This window comes from Anabrus simplex, chromosome 1 (assembly GCF_040414725.1).
Source record: "Anabrus simplex isolate iqAnaSimp1 chromosome 1, ASM4041472v1, whole genome shotgun sequence".
NCBI lineage: Eukaryota > Metazoa > Arthropoda > Insecta > Orthoptera > Tettigoniidae > Anabrus > Anabrus simplex.
The window spans coordinates 1740796800-1740817313 of record NC_090265.1 but is presented as its reverse complement, the minus strand read 5'-3'; the positions used below and the strand labels follow the sequence as shown (position 1 = coordinate 1740817313).

At 39.0% G+C, this 20514-nt stretch overlaps 1 protein-coding gene across 2 annotated transcripts in view; it reads left to right on the top strand.

The window, feature by feature from the left end:
• The window catches only part of LOC136882494 (uncharacterized), a 176407-nt gene that overhangs the window by 57508 nt on the left and 98385 nt on the right, over positions 1-20514 (top strand). For both annotated transcript variants that reach the window (XM_068229655.1, XM_067155131.2), the window contains exons 3-4: positions 9250-9829; positions 19494-19721. In XM_068229655.1, the coding sequence (XP_068085756.1) occupies positions 9250-9829; positions 19494-19721 (808 nt within the window). The remainder of the gene's footprint in view (positions 1-9249; positions 9830-19493; positions 19722-20514) is intronic.

Below are 20514 nucleotides of genomic sequence, written 5' to 3'. Positions count from 1 at the left end.
TACAGATTTCCTAACAACGAAGTGCTGTGAGAATGGGCCTACCTGTTAATGTTTACGTGTCTGTATGTTTTCTCTTTATGTGAACATACTTTCTCTGAAACATTGTTATTATTAAACATGTGCATTTAATCGATTTTTAGGTGTACTCAGTGGACTGTGAAGAGCAGAAGGGCCCATTTAGATGAAATTCTGAGGACCAAAGGAAAATGCAGACCATTATATCATGGGCTGGACAAGTAGCAAGTTTCCCTGTGCTGAGTGTAGCGATCGATATATTGTCATCTTATGAAAATCATTATAGGATGGGAAATTTCCACACAGAAATGAAGAAGTATGATAATTCTAAAATGATGTTTCCAAATATCTGCGGGGGAAAGATAGGTGCTTATTTTTTTTTTTTTTCAATTTTGCTTAACGTCGTACCGACACAGATAGGCCTTATGGCGACCATGGAATTGGAAAGGCCTAGGAGTGGGAAGGAAGTGGCCATGGCCTCAATTAAAGTACAGCCCCAGCATTTGCATGGTGTGAAAATGAGAAACTACGGAAAACCATCTTCAGGCTGCCGACAGTGGTGTTCGAACCCACCATCTGCCGGTTGCAAGCTCACAGCCGCCGGCCCCTAACCGCATCCGCCAACTCGCCTGGTTAGGTGCTAAACTATCAGGAATATTTGCAGATAGTTTTTGTCAGCTTTTGTTAGAAAACACACATGGAATTGGAAGAAAATTAACTGACAGGTTTTTTGTCATTGAATGAATGTAGTGAAGGCATTTAACAGCTGCATACAATTACCGACTAACAAGTTTTTCAAAGTCCTTATAAAGCCACATGTGAATAGAACCAATGATACAACACAGAAAAATTTTGCCAGTAAAAATACCAAGTTGAAAAAGATACCGCATGTGTGACTTGCTCTTGGAGACTGTAGGTCCTAGTAGAAACATGACGATCGAATGCTTTAATTTGATAATACATTTGTTTTATTCTTATCACTGGTTCTTTCAGATCAACATCCACCGTTTTCCTTCCCTATATTACGTTACAAGAGCGATGCAAACGTCTTAAAATCTGTATTTCGTTGTATTCGATGTCGAAAATTGAAGTGTTTTAATAGCGCGTTGTGTTGGTGTTATTTTCGAGCCGCTAGATGACAGCACTACGCGCTGTCGCCGCTGCTCTGCGTGCTCGGTGAGGAGAGTTTCCACTATTACCATATTAAGCTATTTGGTTATACCGAGACGCTTGTGGAGTGGGGATAGAGTGCTGTTAGATATTCCCTGCTGTTTTTTCAGTAACGCTTACGATGACGAAGTAACAGTTGCACCCCTCCACAGCTATACGCATAATTATAAAATTTCTTGCTCGTGAAGGAGTTACAGCGGCGGAAATTTGCCAGAGATTGACTGCACAGTTCGGTGATCAAACTTTGTCAATGACGCGTGTGTTTGCCTGGCTTAAAAAGTTCAAGGAAGAAGGAGAACTTGTGGAAAATCAGTAATACGATCGCCGTCCTCGGACCAGCATTAGAGATGAAAACATTTGTGCGGTAAAGACATTATTGACGACAATCGACGAGCGAGAGAATCAGAAATTGCAGAAAAGTCAGAATCAGTTATGGGAGCTGTCAGGAAATCATCACAAATGACCTACAGTTCTGTGTGTTCCAGATGGGCCATGGGTCCTTGGTCTTTTGACCGAAAATCTGAAGTTGAGATGTTTGGAGGTCTGTCAGAGGCTTGATCATCCTCCTTACAGCCCGGACTTATTGCTCTGCGATTTCCATTTGTTCGGACCGCTTAAAGAAGCTCTAGGAAGACAACGATTTGAAGATGACGAGAGTGCGCAACTGGCTGGTGACACGACCCTGTTCTTTTTACGATGAGAGCATCAGAAAGCTGTCCATACGCTGGGACAAATGTATTTCCAAAGCAGGATATTATGTGGAAAAATAAATTGAAAATTGCCTTGTGTTTTTCAACAATTGAATTTAAATAAAAAATAAAATCCCATTTATATTTGATCTCCCCTCGTAAAATTACCACCCTTCTTAAGAAACACAAATTTTCGTTTAAAATGATGCCCAGAAGACCTGTAGATATTTCAGACGAATTAAGAACACTGCTATCAGAACGAATGAAGAAGTACTGGGCAAATAACAAGAATCAAACAGTACAAAGTTCAAATGAAAAGTGTACGTGGAAGACTCAAGTGGTCCAATGTGGCCAATGACGTTAATAATAATAATAATAATAATAATAATAATAATAATAATAATAATAATAATAATAATAATAATTGAGCTTGCATCCGGGAGATAGTAGGTTCGAATCCCACTATCGGCAGCCCCGAAGATGGTTTTCCGTGGTTTCCCATTTTCACACCAGCCAAATGCTGGGGCTGTACCTTAATTAAGGCCACGGCTGCTTCCTTCCAACTCCTAGGCCTTTCCTATCCCATCGTCGCCATAAGACCTATCTGTATCGGTGCGACGTAAAGCCCCTAGCAATAATAATAATAATAATAATAATAATAATAATAATAATAATAATAATAATAATAATAATAATAATAATAATAATTTACCGGGCGGTACACCTCCACGCCGCTTATTTAAAATTTGCGCCAGTTGAAACTCCTCTGCTGGAGGAAGTCTGAACTTTATCTACGGTATTAATTTTCTACTTTCTCTGAAGATGTCACTACCTGGAAATTTTGGAGTTTTTGAACTGTGTCATTTTCGACGTATTTTTGTTTTGCTTGTAGTAAGAAGTGTGAACTTTCTCTTCTAGAGGACACTACGGAAGATCAACAATAGTGCACCCTAGTGCGGAGTGAAAGAACTGGGTTTTTTTTGGAGAAAATTTAATTTCAAAAGTTTGTTCTTTGCTAAATTTCTTTCAGTCATTGTTTAAGTTGGCAATATTAACCCTTTCTTTCCCCTTGTTTTGAATTTAGCCAATCCCGAATTTCTTAAATTAATTTTCCACCAATGATGTGTTTCTTCTTCATCTTGTGTAGGGGTTTTCTTTAACCACCAATAAAAGATTGTGGGCGGGTGTTTTCCTTCCTAAAACGCCTCGAACTTTCCGCGAGAGTATATAAACTGCTGATTTTAGGGTCTCTGCGCCACTTCTGTTCCATCTTTTCGTGTGTAAAGTACATAGCAGGGGGCGGGAAGCGCCTCTTCCTTCGGCGGCAGTCAACAACCAGGTAATGGCCGATTAATTACTTCTTTTCTTGCTTGCTCAGCAGTTTAACTCTCGGGGCGGGTCCGAAGTTTTTCCATTATGTAACCTTCCTTAAAATGTAAAGAAACTTGTATCTATTCTATCTTTTAATCTACATATTGGGATAGAGAGTGCTTAACCCTCTCGAGCTCCCACTCATTTTGTTTTGAGGTGAACTTATTTTTCACAACCGATTCTTCCTTAATGTAAAGTAAATTGTTATTTTCTAAAGTCACCTCTGTAGTATGGGATTAGCCCTTGCATTAGTGGCCTAGAGCCAGATTAGGTTTTAAAACAAATGCATTAGGAGTGCCGATCGCCTCTTCTCAAATTGTTATTTTAGAGGTCATGTAATTAACCTTCTTCTCATTTAATAGACCTCAGTAGGTTGGGTATTTTACCCCTGTGTATATATCCTTAGAGGACAGCTTGAAGGTGGAATTAGGTGTGGCCTTTGACAGACCTGAATTTTGAGAGCAAGTTGCTCTTTCTTGAAAATTTTGTTTTCTGCGCGCCTCAAGGAGGCCTTACTGTGTAATTTGGAGCAAGTGCTCCTAGGCATGAATGGGGTTTTCTTCCCCTCTGTTGAAACTTGTGTTTGGGGTAAAACTGGGCTAATTGCTCAAGAATTATGAGGTTGGGGCTCGAAGCCCAAATCCTGTAAATATTGTAACTACATTTTGTTGACTTGCTACTCTGTACCTGCCATGCTTGTTATTTCTTTATTTTGAAAAGAAAATATAACCTTGTTAAATTTTAAATTAATTTTACTTTCGTAGATTGAGACCTGTTCACCACCCCGCACCTTCTTTCACCTCTAACTACCACAAAAACACGGTAACAATAATAATAATTCATGTCTTGCCGTAACTTCAATTATTTTGACTGATGATGGTCTCTAGGAACACCGAAACTAGTATTAAATATATGTACACTTTTTAGGTTACAATAAATAGTATTGAATAGGTGGAAATCTTTTAGCTCTTATTTTACATTATATAATTCTACAATACACAATAATATAATATTTATTACATATGAAGATTTTTCAACCGATGGTTCTGCATTATTCTGTAAGGTTCGCAAAATGAAGGTAGCGGCCGAGAAACGATTCACAGTGCAACAGCATATCGGGCGCAAGAAACATAATTGGGCTGTTAAAAATTCCAACGAACGAAAAAAGGTCACAAATGCTACTTTCTCCGATTATAGGGAAAAAAGTGGATACATTATGAAAGTTTTGCAAGGAGTAGTACGACATGTTAGTGTTTGCGAATATTCCACCAAAGAAGTTGAACAACCGAAAGCTGAAAAGAGTTCTTGAACATCACATTGGAAGTTCTTTACTGGATGAGTCAACTTTAAGTAAAAACTGTATTCCGATGTTCTATGATGAAACTATGCAAAGTATTAGAGAGTACATCACAGGAAATAAAATATACGATTTCCATTGATGAAAGCGCCGGCAATGAAGGTCAGTAATCACAGTTATGAACTTAGATTTACCACGTAATCAATACTTGATTTAATTTCTGATGCATTTACATTACAAATACATTTAGCAGTACTGGTTTTGGTCTGTATTAAAGGCCATCTTCAGCTGCTGAAGAACCTTTTTATATTAAAAACACAACTGAATTCAGGAAGATTATTCAAGTGCTAGTATTTTAAGTTTTTGACCTGGTCTTCTGTGAAGTGCATTCTTCAAACTGAAAGAAAACTTTGAGAACTTACGCAAGATGTGCGATCGTGATGAGTGTTTAATAATGTTATTGGCTTTACGTCCCACTAACTACTTTTAATGTTTTTTGAGACGCCGAGGTGCCATAATTTAGTCCCGCAGGAGTTCTTTTACGCGCCAGTAAATCTATCGACGAGCACCTTCAAATACCACCGGACTTAGCCAGGACCGAACCTGCCAAGTTGGGGTCAGAAGGCCAGCGCCTCTACCGTCTGAGCCACTCAGCCCGGCATGAGTGTTTATAACTCAACTTTTTTCTTGTCTTGCACTGAATATCAGCAACACATGCTTATTTCATAAATTTTGCCTATTATAATTCATGTCTTGCCTTAACTTCAATGATTCTTTCCTGATGATGGTCTCTAGCAAGGTCGGCTCCATGGTGTAGAGGTAGCGGGCCTGCCTCTTACCCGGAGGTCGGGTTCTATTCCCGGTCAGGGATTTTTACCTGGACCTGAGGGCTGGTTCGAGGTCCACTCAGCCTACGTGAATAGAATTGAGGATCCATCTGACGGTGACATGGCGGCCCCGGTCTAGAAAGCCAAGAATAACGGCCGAGAGTATTCGTCGTGCTGACCACACGACACCTCGTAATCTGCAGGCCTTCGGGCTGAGCAGTGGTCGCTTGGTAGGCCAAGGTCCTTCAAGGGCTGTAGTGCTGTGGGGTTTGGTTTTGGTCTCTCCCAAGACCGAAACTAGTATCAAATACCGGGTGGTTCACCAGCCCCTTATGATTTCGGAGGTAGGTAACCCAACTAACGCATGTATCGTTGTCATCCAAAAATCAATAGTACCTGCTTCTTTTTGGCCATAATAAAACTATACCGTTTATATCATGTTCGCGAATATGATAGAAATCATTAGTGGCAGTTTTATTTCTATTACTTAAACTATAATGAATGTGTAAAACGATCACAGCTGCGAATAGCACTATCTTACGTGTGGACAAGAAGTGTCTATTAGGACTACAACGTGCTAGCTGTACACAGCGGTTCGCGGTAGCTAAGGTGGCTACATTAAGCATCACTGCTAAGCAAATCTAACTAGTAGCAGATTCAATTCACAGGCTGGTACACTTTTTTTTTTTTTGTCTGTTACCGCCGTTTACAGTGACTGTAATATGGCCACATATAATTCTGTTCCTAAGTGTGAATTTTTATTTGATCCTGAAAAGGACGTTTTTATCCGATGTTACATAGCCAGGTTGGACTCCGACATTATGGTCTGTAGGTAGGAAGTAGAGTGCCCTGCACATTCAGTGTAACAAGTGTTTGAAATTTTGACCACCTTGGTTTATGCATATTTCAGCATGACCAAGTAAAGACATTCTTGCACGTTTTTACATGTCAGGTGTAACAGCTTGGCTTGCCTCGGTGATCAGTTGCTGAAAGTGACCAGGATTTTTAGGCTCCTGTGCATGCATTACCTGATTTAATTGATCGCACAGAAAGAAGTCAAGTGACATTAGATCGGGTGATCTGGCGGGCCAGTGAACGGGTCTTCCACTTCCTATCCTAAGTGGGTTGGTCCCATTGAGGTGCATAAACAGCTGGGCCATGGGGTCTACTTACTAAAGACCAACCCTCCTGTCAAAGTCCACGCGTTGGAGTTGCGGTGACTCACCCAACCGCTGCGCATACAGATTAAGCCTGGAGGAGTGGCTACTAATGACACAGCACCATCTGGTCATCGTGAGAACACATCGACTATCATCGAGGAAGAGGCTGGCAGCAAGGCAACCCCGACACGGCACAAGCCGGTCAAGAGAAGAGCACATCCTGCGATATCGAGGAAGAAAGAAGATACAAACTACGGGTAAGGAAAAGTCGACGAGTGTGACGAAGTGTGGAAATTGTTTCAAGTTATAGAGGGGTATTGAGTCAAGTGTGATAAACAGATATAACTTGAAAACAATATTCTCTCACCCATGGTAAAATAATACAAGTATTGAAGTCGAATTATTATTATTATTATTATTATTATTATTATTATTATTATTATTATTATTATTATTATTATTATTATTATTATTATTATTATTAATGTTATGACTTGTGATGTACATCCATTTAGTATTAGTATTATAATTATTATTTACGTAGTCGAATTATGTATTGTATTGCGTATTGTGTGTGAGGTTGTCATGGCACATGTGCTGTACATAAATATTTATATGAGTTCAGTTAATGTAAATACCTGTAAATTAATATTATATATCTAATTTATTCTTACCTCTATATATAATTTGTAATTCGCTATGGAATTTTGAACACACTGTAACTCCCAGAAAGGCACTGGATGGTGGTTAGAATATACTGTACATTATAATCTATGAATTAGGCACTCTAGAATTTTTGAGAAGGTATTTTTTTGTAATGTAGCGTTCTAGAAGCACCCAGCTCGATAGCTCCAGTCGCTTAAGTGCGGCCAGTATACTGTAATCTGGAGATAGTGGGTTCGAACCCCGCTCTCAGCAGCCCTGAAGATAGTTTTCCGTGGTTTCCCATTTTACACCAGACAAATGCTGGGACTGCACCTTAATTAAGGCCACGGTCGCTTCCTTCCCATTCCTAGGCCTTTCCTATCCCATCGTCGCCATGAAACCTATCTGTGCCGGTGCGACGTAAAGCAAATAGCTTTCTAGAAGCTTGGCCAGGCGCGTACATAAGGATATGTTCTTAATGGTAACGACGAGTTATTGTTCAGAAGAGTTATGGTGTAGCAAGTCTCCATGTTGAAGTGATCGGCAGTTTTCTAGAATGGCGGCTTTGTTGACGTTCTCGGGGCGAAATATTTTGTTTGTGGTACTTTGATTAAGGTTATGTGTGTGTTAATTTGTAAATAGATGTGAATAAATTACTGTACCAACTGACAGTATTTCGTGTGCGTCTTTCTGGATACGTTACACTGTGTTGAAAATCACCACGGATGGCGTCTGTACAAAGACAAAGAGTTTTGAACACAGTGATTTTGTCCTTTTTTAATTGTATCGAACTACAAAATTTTTAGAGTAAGAGGTCCGCAAACTCACTATAAGCACTTATTGTTCCCTTCCGTCTGTATCATTTGCTTTCATTTCTTTTCTTCTTAGGCTTAACACACTTTTTACATTCAATTACGGTATGTATAATTAACAGCTTTTTTCACTGAATATGTCTCAACGAGTTATTTATTGCTCCATCTAATGATTGAAATGTTGTATATTGAATTGTTTTCACATCTCTTTGGTTTTCATTTGTTCCTTCATTATGTTGTTAGCACGTTTTAGCTTGTATTATGTAAATAACTTCAACCCCCCTTATTTCCCTGAGGATGGCTCAAACGAGTCGAAACATGTTTGAATTGTATTACTCCATCTAATCATGGAATTATGTTATGTATTGAATAAGAAGATACATTAAATTTTTCCTTTGTAAAGCTTTCAGTGTAGATCAGTGCTGATCGATTGATTGATTAATACCACCACAATGTTTCCTGCTTCTATCAGTTGGATTTAGGTAGAACAAGTAACACACCTCATCAGGTCTGAAGTGTGGTATAGAGTCATTTTTCGGCCTACTTTCTTAAAGGGAAGCACAAACGTGCATTGAATAAGGCACATATTAAGGACTTCATATGGTATTTGTTGGCTTCGGAGGTTTAAACTAATGTGGCTAAAATTCTCAACGCAGTTGGAAATTGAACGTAAGATGCTCTGAACTGAAGGTTGTGATATTGGCCATTCTGCCAAGGAACTGGACAGGAAAATGCTCACTTATTATTTTTCTGTTTTGATCTTTGTGATATAATTGGTCATTTTTCTATGGTTCTGAGATCATAATATGAAGATAAAATTGGAATTCGAAAGACAAATTGGGGTAAATATCATTTTATAGGAAGAGGAGTTAGGAATAATTTATCAAAATAAATGTTTGATAAACTTCCATGTTCTTTGAAATTATTGAAAAAAGTGTTAAGTAAACAATTGATAGGGCATCTGCAACATACCTAACTGCAGATAAATTATTGATTGATTGATTGATTGATTGATTGATTGATTGATTGATTGATTGATTGATTGATTGATTGATTGATTGGTTGGTTGATTGATTGATTGATTGATTGATTGATTGATTGATTGATTGATTGATTGATTGATTGATTGATTGATTGATTGATTGATTGATTGATTGATTGATTGATTGATTGATTGATTGATTGATTGATTGATTGATTGATTGATTGATAACCATTTCCTTGCTTTGATACTCTAATATTTACATTTGCTTTTCCTTCCAGGTTATACCATTGAATAATACCAAGTTACAGGTTGTAGGGAAACCAAGAGGAACTGTCGTGGAAGAAGTGAGAAATGGAGTTAAATACTCCATAATTAAAACTTCAGTGACAGTGGTGATTTCACCACCTCCAACTACTTCTTCTCCTGCTACCTCACCTCCAACTACTTCTTCTCCGGCTACTTTTCCTCCAATTACTTCTCCGGCTACCTCACCTCCAACTACTTCTTCTCCTGCTACCTCACCTCCAACTACTTATTCTCCGGCTACTTTTCCTCCAGTTACTTCTCCGGTTACCTCAGCTCCAACTACTTCTTCTCCTGTTACCTCACCTCCAACTACTTCTTCTCCGGCTACTTTTCCTCCAGTTACTTCTCCGGTTACCTCACCTCCAACTACTTCTTCTCCTGCTACCTCACCTCCAACTACTTCTTCTCCGGCTACTTTTCCTCCAATTAATTCTCCGGCTACCTCACCTCCAACTACTTCTGCGGCTATCCCACCTCCAACTACTTCTCCTCCAATTACTTCTACTCCAATAATTACAACAACGGAAGCAACCACAACCACAACTTCTCGAGGTGAGATATACATGCAGTAATGTGATAGAAACATACTCAAACTAATATCTTTTCGTTTATATACTTTTTATGGGCCTAATATTCAGTTGGAACACACGAGAAGTTCTCTAACTCTGGTAAAACGTGAGACTTTCGGTGGTTATGCAAGCAGTTTACAATCTGAAGAAAAAATATGAAAAAATGCAGGGCAAGTGAAAATACAATAAATGTGCGTGAAGGGATCGGGAGTTAACCAAGTATTAACGCCCTGTGGATGATGGCAGTGGAATACATTGACGGTATCCCTTACCTGTCATAAGAGGCTACAAAAATGGGGATGAAGAGCTATAAACTTGGGAGAATAGGTTGTCAACCACAGTTCTCTGAGCTGAGTCTGGCACTACTTCCACTTATTTGTATCAGGCTCTTCACGTTCGCCTTTTCTATCTAACCTCCTTTGGTCAGGTTTTGTTCCTCTCTGACACCAACAGTATTAGGTTTGCGAGACCGAAGGAATCTATAATACAAATATAGTTGGTCCGTTATTGGACATTATAAATTTTCCAGGTAACCAATCCTGATAGCCAGCGTTTCGTCCCAGTGTGCTAATTTGGGCTTATCAGTTGGTAAATAGCACACCCACTAAGACGCATGGCTAGTACATACCGTGGAGGCCATTTCCCTATGGCAATAAACATCTATATCACCTAAGGAGTCTTTCATTTTCACACCCTTCATAGCTCTTGTCTTTCTTTTGGGGGTACTTTAATTCGCTACAATGTCAGACCTCTTCCACTTTCCTCTGATCAGTGTTAACAGAGGATGGTTGCCCAGTTGTACGTCCTCTTCTAACAGTAATCATCACCACCATCACCACCAGTGATCGCGTATTAACCAGCACTGCATATTAATCAGCACTTCATGTTTTAACCAGCACTGCATATTAACCAGCGCTTCATATCAATCAACACTTCATATTAATCAACATTGCATATTAATCAGCACTTCATATCAATCAACACTTCATATTAATCAGCGTTGCAGATTAACCGGCACTACATACTAATCAGCACTGCATGTTAACCAGCACTGCTTATTCATCAGCACTTCGTATTAAACTGCACTGCATATTAATCTGTACTGCGTATTAATCAGCTTCGCATATTAATCAGCACTACATATTGACCAGCAGTGCATATTAACCCTCTTAGTGCTGACTCCCTTACTGCCGTGTTTGCTGAGATTGCCCGAGAGAAAATGCCTAGTATGCAGCACCGAAAAAAGCATATCCTATCCTCACTTTTCAAGATATCTCATTGTAGTTTACATTTTCTTGTAGTTAAGTGATCCCTCTCTTCACTCATAATATTAACATCACAAAACATTCATATGCCCAGTAAAAATAAATTTGTTCATGCAATTTTTGAAAAATTTAAAATTCAAATTTGGATCTCAGTACATCCTAGTATTTTGATTGTACTCACCTAAATTTGGTATTCCTGTGAACATTGATGCATTGTTTACTAGTTTGTAAAATATCAATGTTTTAAGAATAATAGTTCTTCTAAAAATAGATTAAAATACTGACTTGGTCTAGGAGGTGCACGTTTAGGGCCAGGCATTTCAAGGATGCAAGAGAGGGTTGAAATTGTACGTCGTGATCGGAATGAATTTCACGTAAATCGGGAATTTGGTCATCATCGTCTTTACTGTCTCCGTAACTATCATTACCGTCTGATTCGGAAAATTCATGCATCACTGTCACACGAGTAAGTCGGATAACATCACCACTATCGTAATTGTTTGAAACATTACCGGCATTATTATCACTCTCAGTATCACCTGAATCATCGCTCATTCAAACACAATACCAGAACTAGTCACCATTATTACAAACAAATGGTCTACAGGTACTCGCCAAACAGCTGAAATAGAAAAAATCATAACATCAACACAACATGCAACACAGAGATTCTGGTGGTAGATTTAGAAACTACATAGTTTCTACTACGGAGTGATGCTGACTGGAGCTGCCATCTGTCAGATATGTGTAAACAATTACGACTTACATAGACAGCTGCAACATGGAGCGTGATGGCACTTTTCGCCAGCCCACAGAGGATCACTCTAAGAGTTAACCGGCACTGCATATTGACCAGCACCACATATTGAACGAAAGATAACCAACTGCACATACAGCATAACCGATATATAAGGTATTGTTGTGTTCCAGGATTTATGATATTATTCAGCCAGAATCTTCTCCAAATCTTCGTGTTTCCCGCATTTTACTTTCTTCCGCTTGCATCCTTCCAACGACACAGTTATAGTGATCAGATCATGATATTTTCATATTGTACTTATTATATTTGCGTAGTATCCTTTCTTTGCGCTGTAACTATGAGCAAGATGTGGAGAAGAGAATTGATGCTGCTCATACAGCATTTGGACGACTATCACACCGGGTGTTCATGAATAACGACCTGAACGTGAAGACGAAACTCATGGTGTACCACGCTGTTGCCATTACAACATTGCTATATGGTTGCGGAACTTGGATCCTTTACTGACGTGACTTGAAAAAGCTTGAGCGCTTCCACCAACTAAAACTTCGATCCATCCTTACGATCAAAAGGGAAGATCATGTCACCAACATTGCTGTTATTGAGAAAGCGCACGCCAAGAGCACAGAATCATCCATCACTGATCATCAGCTTAATGGATTGACCATGTCTGTCGGATGAGTGATACCAGATTTCCACTCCAAATGCTGTATGGTCTACTTTCTTCCAGCACCAGACCTCGTGGAGCCCCTATGAGGCGCTGCAAGGACCAGCTTAAGAACACTATGAAAATGACAGGTCTCAATCCACAAACGTGGGACGTGCTTGATGAAGACCGTACAATTTGGCGCCGGACTGTCCCTGCTGCTGTCAGTCTGTTTGAAGAACGATGCAAATGTGAAGGGGCTAGGAGAGAAGCACCAAAACTCCGTTCAGCAAAACCACGCCCTCCTCCAACAATTCTATGCAATATATGTGGACGCTTATTCCTTGCTATAATTGGTCTGTTCAACCATCAAAAGTACATCCGCAGATACAAGTGAATTACTAGAAGTTACAGCTGCCGCTGATGCAGAATTAATGTTGACGATGAGATGCCTAATGAATCTCAGAGAGTTGATTCTGATTAAGAACAGTATTTTCATCACGCCTCCTTAATATTTCTGATTTAGACACCGTAAGTGCTTTTCATTTAACACTCATTTTTATCCAACAGCGCAGGGCGTCCTACAAGACACAGCATGCCCCAAATGTTGGCAGGTGGATTGCCGTACTTACACACGACGTGCATCCTCTGCATTATGTTTCCATCTATCGTAGGGACTGTGAACTACTTCAAACTTTCTTTACATAGTGATGGTGTGTTGTTTCATCTTTCTTTTGGTAGATGTATCGATTCTCTATTGACCATTTCATTTGAGCTACTTGAAAGTCATAAATTTTAGTGGTGTGACAACCTATCTTGATGAGAAGCTGTAAAGTGCAGCTCTTGAAACTTGAAACATTCAAACCAACCAGCACTTGCAGCAAAACATTGCACTTCAGGGTCTGTATAGGACTTATTTAAACAGAGATTTTTCTTTAGCCGGAATAACGATGGTGGATATCGGGATAGAACATTTAGTTTGATATTCAATCCATTCTGCTCACATTCGTTCCCTTTTCTTCAAAATTGGCGCCCTTATTTATGTTACCTTGGATAATGTCATTCTGGCCCTACTTTGGCAGCTTTCTTTAATTTTTTTGCTTGACTTTCTCAGTGTTGATCTTTATAACTACCAGTTTTCTTCAGTACAATTTAATTATCATTCTGGAATACACTCCCAATGGACATTCGGCACGTTACTTCCTCTCATAAATTCAAATCTGCCTGCCGAAGGTTTTTTCTAGGAACATATAACTGAATTGTAAGAGTAATCGTGTATATGTTGGCATGCTACAGCATTTCTGACTAAATACACATAATCGTTGTAAGAGTGTTGGTTAATCCTCAGTTCATCGTCCACGGAGATTTCTTCCGGGCCTACTATACGTATTTCGCATGGAATATTTTTCATATTCAACTGGCAAAATTGTCCACCACTATACCTTCTTCCTCATTCATTCAGATTTGACCTGTGTTGAATTCGTCGATGCAGTTTATTTGCTGTGGCAGGGAAGGGACATTTCTGAGATATTCGCCTGAGTCCGGACGTTTACTCCACGCACGACTAATAAGCGTGGTTCTATATTTTCTGTGTGTGTGGTTTTGTTTTCTTTATTTCCTGTTTAGAATTGTGATTTCCTGTCAAAGGCCATTGCTAAGTGACGTTTTATGCACATTAGCATCAATTTTAAGAAAACATGAGTCATTGCACCTTTTAGGACCACTTGATAACTCTGAGCAGCTAATAAGGACTTGTTTTACTTTACTGAATATTTATTTGAATCCTATGCATAACTGACCTGAGCATGTACAGGAAGTATAATTTAAGACTTCATAGTGGAGTACTGAGGCATAGGAGCGCAGAAAAGCGGTGACAGCGAGTGCAGTGTCCGCAATGGCGAGCAGACGTAGTCCTCTCAAATAAGCGGAATGATTATGCCTATAGAAACCAAACGAAACTGAACTCACCAGCTATACAGATGCTCAGGACAAATAAATAAATGAAACTGAACTCACCAATATTTACAGATGATGATGATGATGAAAGTTATCTCCCTTATCACATCTTATCAGATTTTAAAACACACTTCACCGGGCGAGTTGGCCGTGCGCGTAGAGGCGCGCGGCTGTGAGCTTGCATCCGGGAGATAGTAGGTTCGAATTCCACTATCGGCAGCCCTGAAGATGGTTTTCCGTGGTTTCCCTTTTTCACACCAGGCAAATGCTGGGACTGTCCCTTAATTAAGGCCACGGCTGCTTCCTTCCAACTCCTAGGCCTTTCCTATCCCATCGTCGCCATAAGACCTATCTGTGTCGGTGCGACGTAAAGCCCCTAGCAAAAAAAAAAAACACACTTCGCAGTACATGAACACTGATGGAATGCACAGTGTTCATAATTTCAAGTTATAATTCTTCTGCAGTTCCAGAATTCTTCCTGTAAACTTTTCTTTTGAGAGTTCCCCATAGATAAAATTCGCATGAGTATAAATCAGGCAAACGAGGGGACCATAGGCCTTTACTGATGATCTGATTTTCATTGCATAGAGAGACACGCCATACGGTCCATTGTGCCATCCTGCTGGAAATAGCCGTACCTGTTTCCTTCGTCAGTCAGTTTAGCAAATAATGGTTCGAGATGGGGTGAAAGTTCCTTATGAGGATCATTGTAAGCACCTAGGTGTTAATATAAGGAAAGATCTTCATTGGGATAATTACATAAATGGGATTGTAAATAAAAGGTACAGATCTCTGCACATGGTTATGAGGGTATTTGGGGTTGTAGTAATAATGCAAAGGAGGGAGCATATAGGTCTTTGGTAAGACCCCAAATAGAGTATGGTTCCAGTGTATGGAATCCTCACCAGGATTACTTGATTCAAGAACTGGAAAAAATCCAAGGTAAAGCAGCTCGATTTGTTCTGAGTGATTTCCGAAACAATGTTGCAAAGTTTGGGCTGGGAAGACTTGGGAGAAAGAAGACGAGCTGCTCGACTAAATGGTATGTTCCAAGCTGTCTGTGGAGGGATGGCGTGGAATGACCTTAGTAGACGAATAAGTTTGAGTGGTGTCTTTAAACGTAGGAAAGATCACAATATGAAGATGAAGTTGGAATTCAAGAGGACAAACTGAGGCAAATATTAATTTATGGGAACGGGAGTTAGGGATTTGAATAACTTACCAAGGGAGATGTTCAATAAATTTGCAGTTATTTTAATCATTCAAGAAAGGCTAGGAAACAACAGATAGGGAATCTGCCACCTGGGCGACTGCCCTAAATGCAGATCAGTATTGATTGATTGATTGATTGATTGATTGATTGATTGATTGATTTATTGATTGATTGATTGATTGATTGATTGCTGTGAATATAACGGTCGGAATTAATCGTGTCCTGAAAAAATATGTGACTGATAATTCATCGGACACTATTAGCGCACCATACACTCATCTTCACATCGTCAGAGCTCTCGACTGTTAAAGTTGCGGGTTCTCTGTATCACAGAGACTATTGTTCTGTGAACTGACACATCCATTATTATTGGTTTTCTAGACCGGAGTCTCCATCTCACTATCATATAGACGTAGGCTGAGTGGACCTCGAACCAACTCTCGGTACCAGGCAACAATCGCTGACCTGGCCGGGAATCGAACCGGGGCCTCCGTGTGAGAAGTAGGCATGCTACACCTAGACGGCGAAGCCAGACACTATTCATTAGCCAACCGCAGAATGTTATTGTTGCAATGAAATCTGTAGGCTGTATGTTATCGACTGTATGAGTCCGGTGAGATCGTAAATATAATAATTTTGTTGAACTACATGCTGACGAATTGAAATACCAGTTTCCTGATCTACTTTCTGAAGCAGTCTTTGCAGTCTGCCTGTATATCTTCTAACCTCTCCTGTCTGAGAACTGTTCTCCTTTGCTGTTTTCTATTAGTTACGTAACCACCTACGCCACTTGTGAACACATTGTTACACATAACTTTTGAATGGTACTGTAGAACCAGGAAACTGTCTATGGAATTTTCGAAGGCACCTATTAACTGGTTTCTTCTTCTTGTGCAAATAACACTCTGCCAAAAATATTTCCTGTGTTGCAGAGTTATTTAAACATTGCAATTATAACTTCACAACACACCTTAAAACTACAATAGATCCAACGGCTATGTCAGTTGTCCAGATATCTTATCACACCAAGCTATATGGTGCTCGCGAAACTTGACAAAACCATATGGCGCTCACTTGAGGATTCCCGTGGCCGGGGAGCAGAAGTGTGAAGTCTTAAACTATACTCCCGGTATTGGCGTTATTCAAAGGCTTTGGACATAACATGAATGTTATTCATGTTTGATCTTGTAATAGGTTTTATTGCATTGTTTTTTATCTGTTATATGTTAGGGCATAGTTTTTAATAAGGTCGAATACATTCATTTGATTTTAATCTGTAAGCTGAAGAAGAGAATATTAATTCATTCTCAAAAGAAGTACTTAAATATATTTATGTATGTGATGTATTAGCAAATAGGCTTTGAATTGTATTCACAAGGCGGATCTTTAAATAATTAATAAGAGTAGAATGTGGATTCACGAGAAGAGGAAAAGAATAGCAAAAAAATACCAAATGAATCAGATGTTTGATGTTTATTGGATGAACATGAACGTGATGTTTTAGAATTGAGTGATTCATCATCATCATCATTTTTCAGCTCAAGTTTCCCAGGTGTGGTGTACAAACGCTCGCCACTTCTTCCTGTCAAAATAGAGTTTCTGTTCCTCTATGTCCTCCCCCTTGGCATTCCTCTTGCTGACTTCCAATTTCAACTGTGTCTATCCATCTATTTCTTGGCCTCCTGACTGGCCTCTCCCCTTTCACTTCTCTGTCAAAGTAATTTCTTGCTGTTTTCGCTCCGTCCATCCTCATAACATGTCCAAACCATTGTAGCCTGTGTCTTCCTAAAAACTCGGTAACGGGTATTTTGAGGCCGGCCTACTTCTTGTTTGCTTTATTTCTGATCTTGTCCTTCCTGGATTTTTGGTTCATTGTTATGATGAATTTCACATCTGTTGACTGGATTTTACTATTTGTCTAGTTATGTAGGGCACATGTGCCGAGTCCTTCAGCGAAAACTGGAATGGAATTAGGTATAAAACATGATCAAGTTTGCTTCCTGGGGTATTTTATCATCCCAGAGTAGATTTCTCACTTGAAAATAAAATTGAGAAGCTTTCTGAATTCTACTAAGTATTTCTTGGTTTACTGCGTTATCTTTTGAAATGATAGTTCCAAGATATTTGAATTAGAAACCGACTGCAATAGAATTCCCTCCAGGAAATATTTTCAATCTGTGTTTTTCCTGTTGATAGTCATTTCCACAGTTTTTGTTTTACTGATGTTTAGTCCATATTCTTTAAACTTGCTATTCTAAAGATTTAGTTTCTCCTGTACTTATGCTTAACTTTCCCCTCAGATCAGAACATCATCTGTAAATATTAGAGTCTTAGACTCTTTGCAATGTTCTTTGATGGACTTTATGATCCAACCCATAACAATGATGAACAGGAGTGGTAACAAGGCTCTTCCCTGTTGGACTTCTCTTTTGGTTCCAAACCAATCTGATCTTTTATCCCCTACTTGGATACAGCTTAAGCACTTTTGATAGAACATATTTAATTTATTGAGCAGGAAGTTTGGCACACCTATACCTTCTAGGCATTCCCAGATTATCTCTCTAGGCACACTGTCGTAGGCTTTCACGATGTCCATAAAAACCATCATTAAGTTCTTACCAAATTCCCAGTGCTTCTTTGTTAGCATTCTGATGGCAAATATCAGGTCTATAGTGCTTCGGTTCTTCCTGAATCCGTGTTGCTCCTGCTCCAATAATGGTTCAGCTAAACTTCAGAAATCCGGTAATGAACTTCCCACCATCCCGATTTTCAACTTAAACAGGGGTAAGAGATGGCTTCTATCACTCTTCTTTGAACTCATGAATATTGGAGAAATAAGTGTCTAATGTTCCTGGCATATGGGAAAGATGACACAAACCGTAAGGGCACTTCTGAATATTTTGTCTCATGAACTCTGTATGCATTACTGGGAGATGTGATACGCATTACCCTACGTTCCACGACAGCCGAAGACAAAAATAAGGATGAACCACAATGCCCTGGAAATTCAGGCCAAGTGAGTACTGTGCTTTTGTGTCTTCAAACAAAGCAGAATGCGCAGAACATCGAGCAATGTATTGTGCGGATTATACAAACAATGGGGATTCTCAATTAGGTGAGAATTTCGATGAATGAAATGAAATACTCTCACACATGAACTTAGGTTCCATACAGAGGAAGGAGCATAATTGTATCATGACTGAATCAATGACTACTTTGTGAACATTCTTGTGTTTTCTTAAGTGCAGAATTTTTATTGTTCTATTTTTGGAACAAAGATCGACTGGTGTACATAATTTTCAATTAATTTTCGATTATAGAGTTTGTTTTATAGTTTAAATTTGTGTTGCCATTTTTATTTTAAACTTACCTTTCCTTTCAACATTCTTATTTTGACTTTTATAGTGTATTTATTTCGTATGAGATAAACACCCTGGTTATAATTGTAATGATTGGTTCTTGTTCCTTATTAGCATACAGTACTGTTATTTTTCATTTGAATAAATCACGTAAGAATGTTGTGCATTTACTTTAAAAATTTGCCCCTGACCATATAAAGGGACACTGTAAAGTTTTCTGCTAAACAAAATGAGTTATAGGATGAAAACACAACTCTTTCTTGAACCCGGAGATTTCTTCAGTGTGCGACTAATAGTGCAATAATCATCGCGAGACTATTTAAAGGTTAATAGAGAATTAAATTTTAAGAATCAATTGATGTTGACCTTTTAATGTACACTTACTCAGTGATTGTATACCACTAGCAAAGCATGTTGATCTGTAACATTTAAAAAAATAATTTTTCAGTTCCTGAGGGTTACATAACCTTACCTGGCTTTGGTTCATATAAATACTATGAACGTGAACCCATTGAAAACATGAGAGAAATATGTGCCAAGGAGGATGCTTTTGTAGCCTATCCCGTTTACCTGGAAGAAGTGGATGCTATGGCAAAACAAATAATCAGTACTTCAGTAACCTATCTGGCTGTTGGTATAACATGGAATGAAACTGGCATGTACGACTCTGAAGGTGGTAAGTTAAATTCAAAAAATCTCCTTTTCTTTAGTTATAAATTATTCCTCCACTTAGAGGCTGTCAAAAGAGAAAAATACACAATACAGTGAATATTGATTGTTCCCATTGTTAATAGGAAATTCACTAGCTTTAAACAGATTTTACCCGGGGACAATAGACTGGACAATACAACAGGACAAGACAATATTTTGCTCGTGCGCACGAACGATCCGAGGACAGGACAATGACTGCGGTACTGTATTGCCGAGTTAGCCTTGCGTCCTATCTGCCAGGACAATGTTTTACTCCTACCATCTGTTTAATGTCCTGTCCTCGTGTGAATGCGCTCGAGACAGAACAATAAGGAAATAAAGGTGGGATTTGAAGACAAGTGTTCATCAAAATGTAACCAAAGTATGATTAGTTCTTAAATTCCAAATTCATTAGTGTTTGTAGGGAGCATGAATGCCTGTGGGGAATATGGGAATAAACACTGTCGCAACAACACGATCGGAAAAACTATAGAAGGCTTGACTATCAAATTTAGATTGAAAGGAAGTGAAAAAGAGGATCAAAACCTTCAGATCGATGTACTTGACAGAAGTAAACAAGAGTACAGGATTCTTATGCGATCAGACGGTGGTGCAGACAGCGTGGAAGCCTGTAAGTAAAACAAATACCATTGTTCAAAAGTTTTTAAAATGTTCTACTGACATACCTGTACACTGTTTGTATTTCTTTTTACAGTCTGCTTTATAATACCAATATAATTGGCCCGTTATTGGACATTATACATTTTCTAGCTAACTCA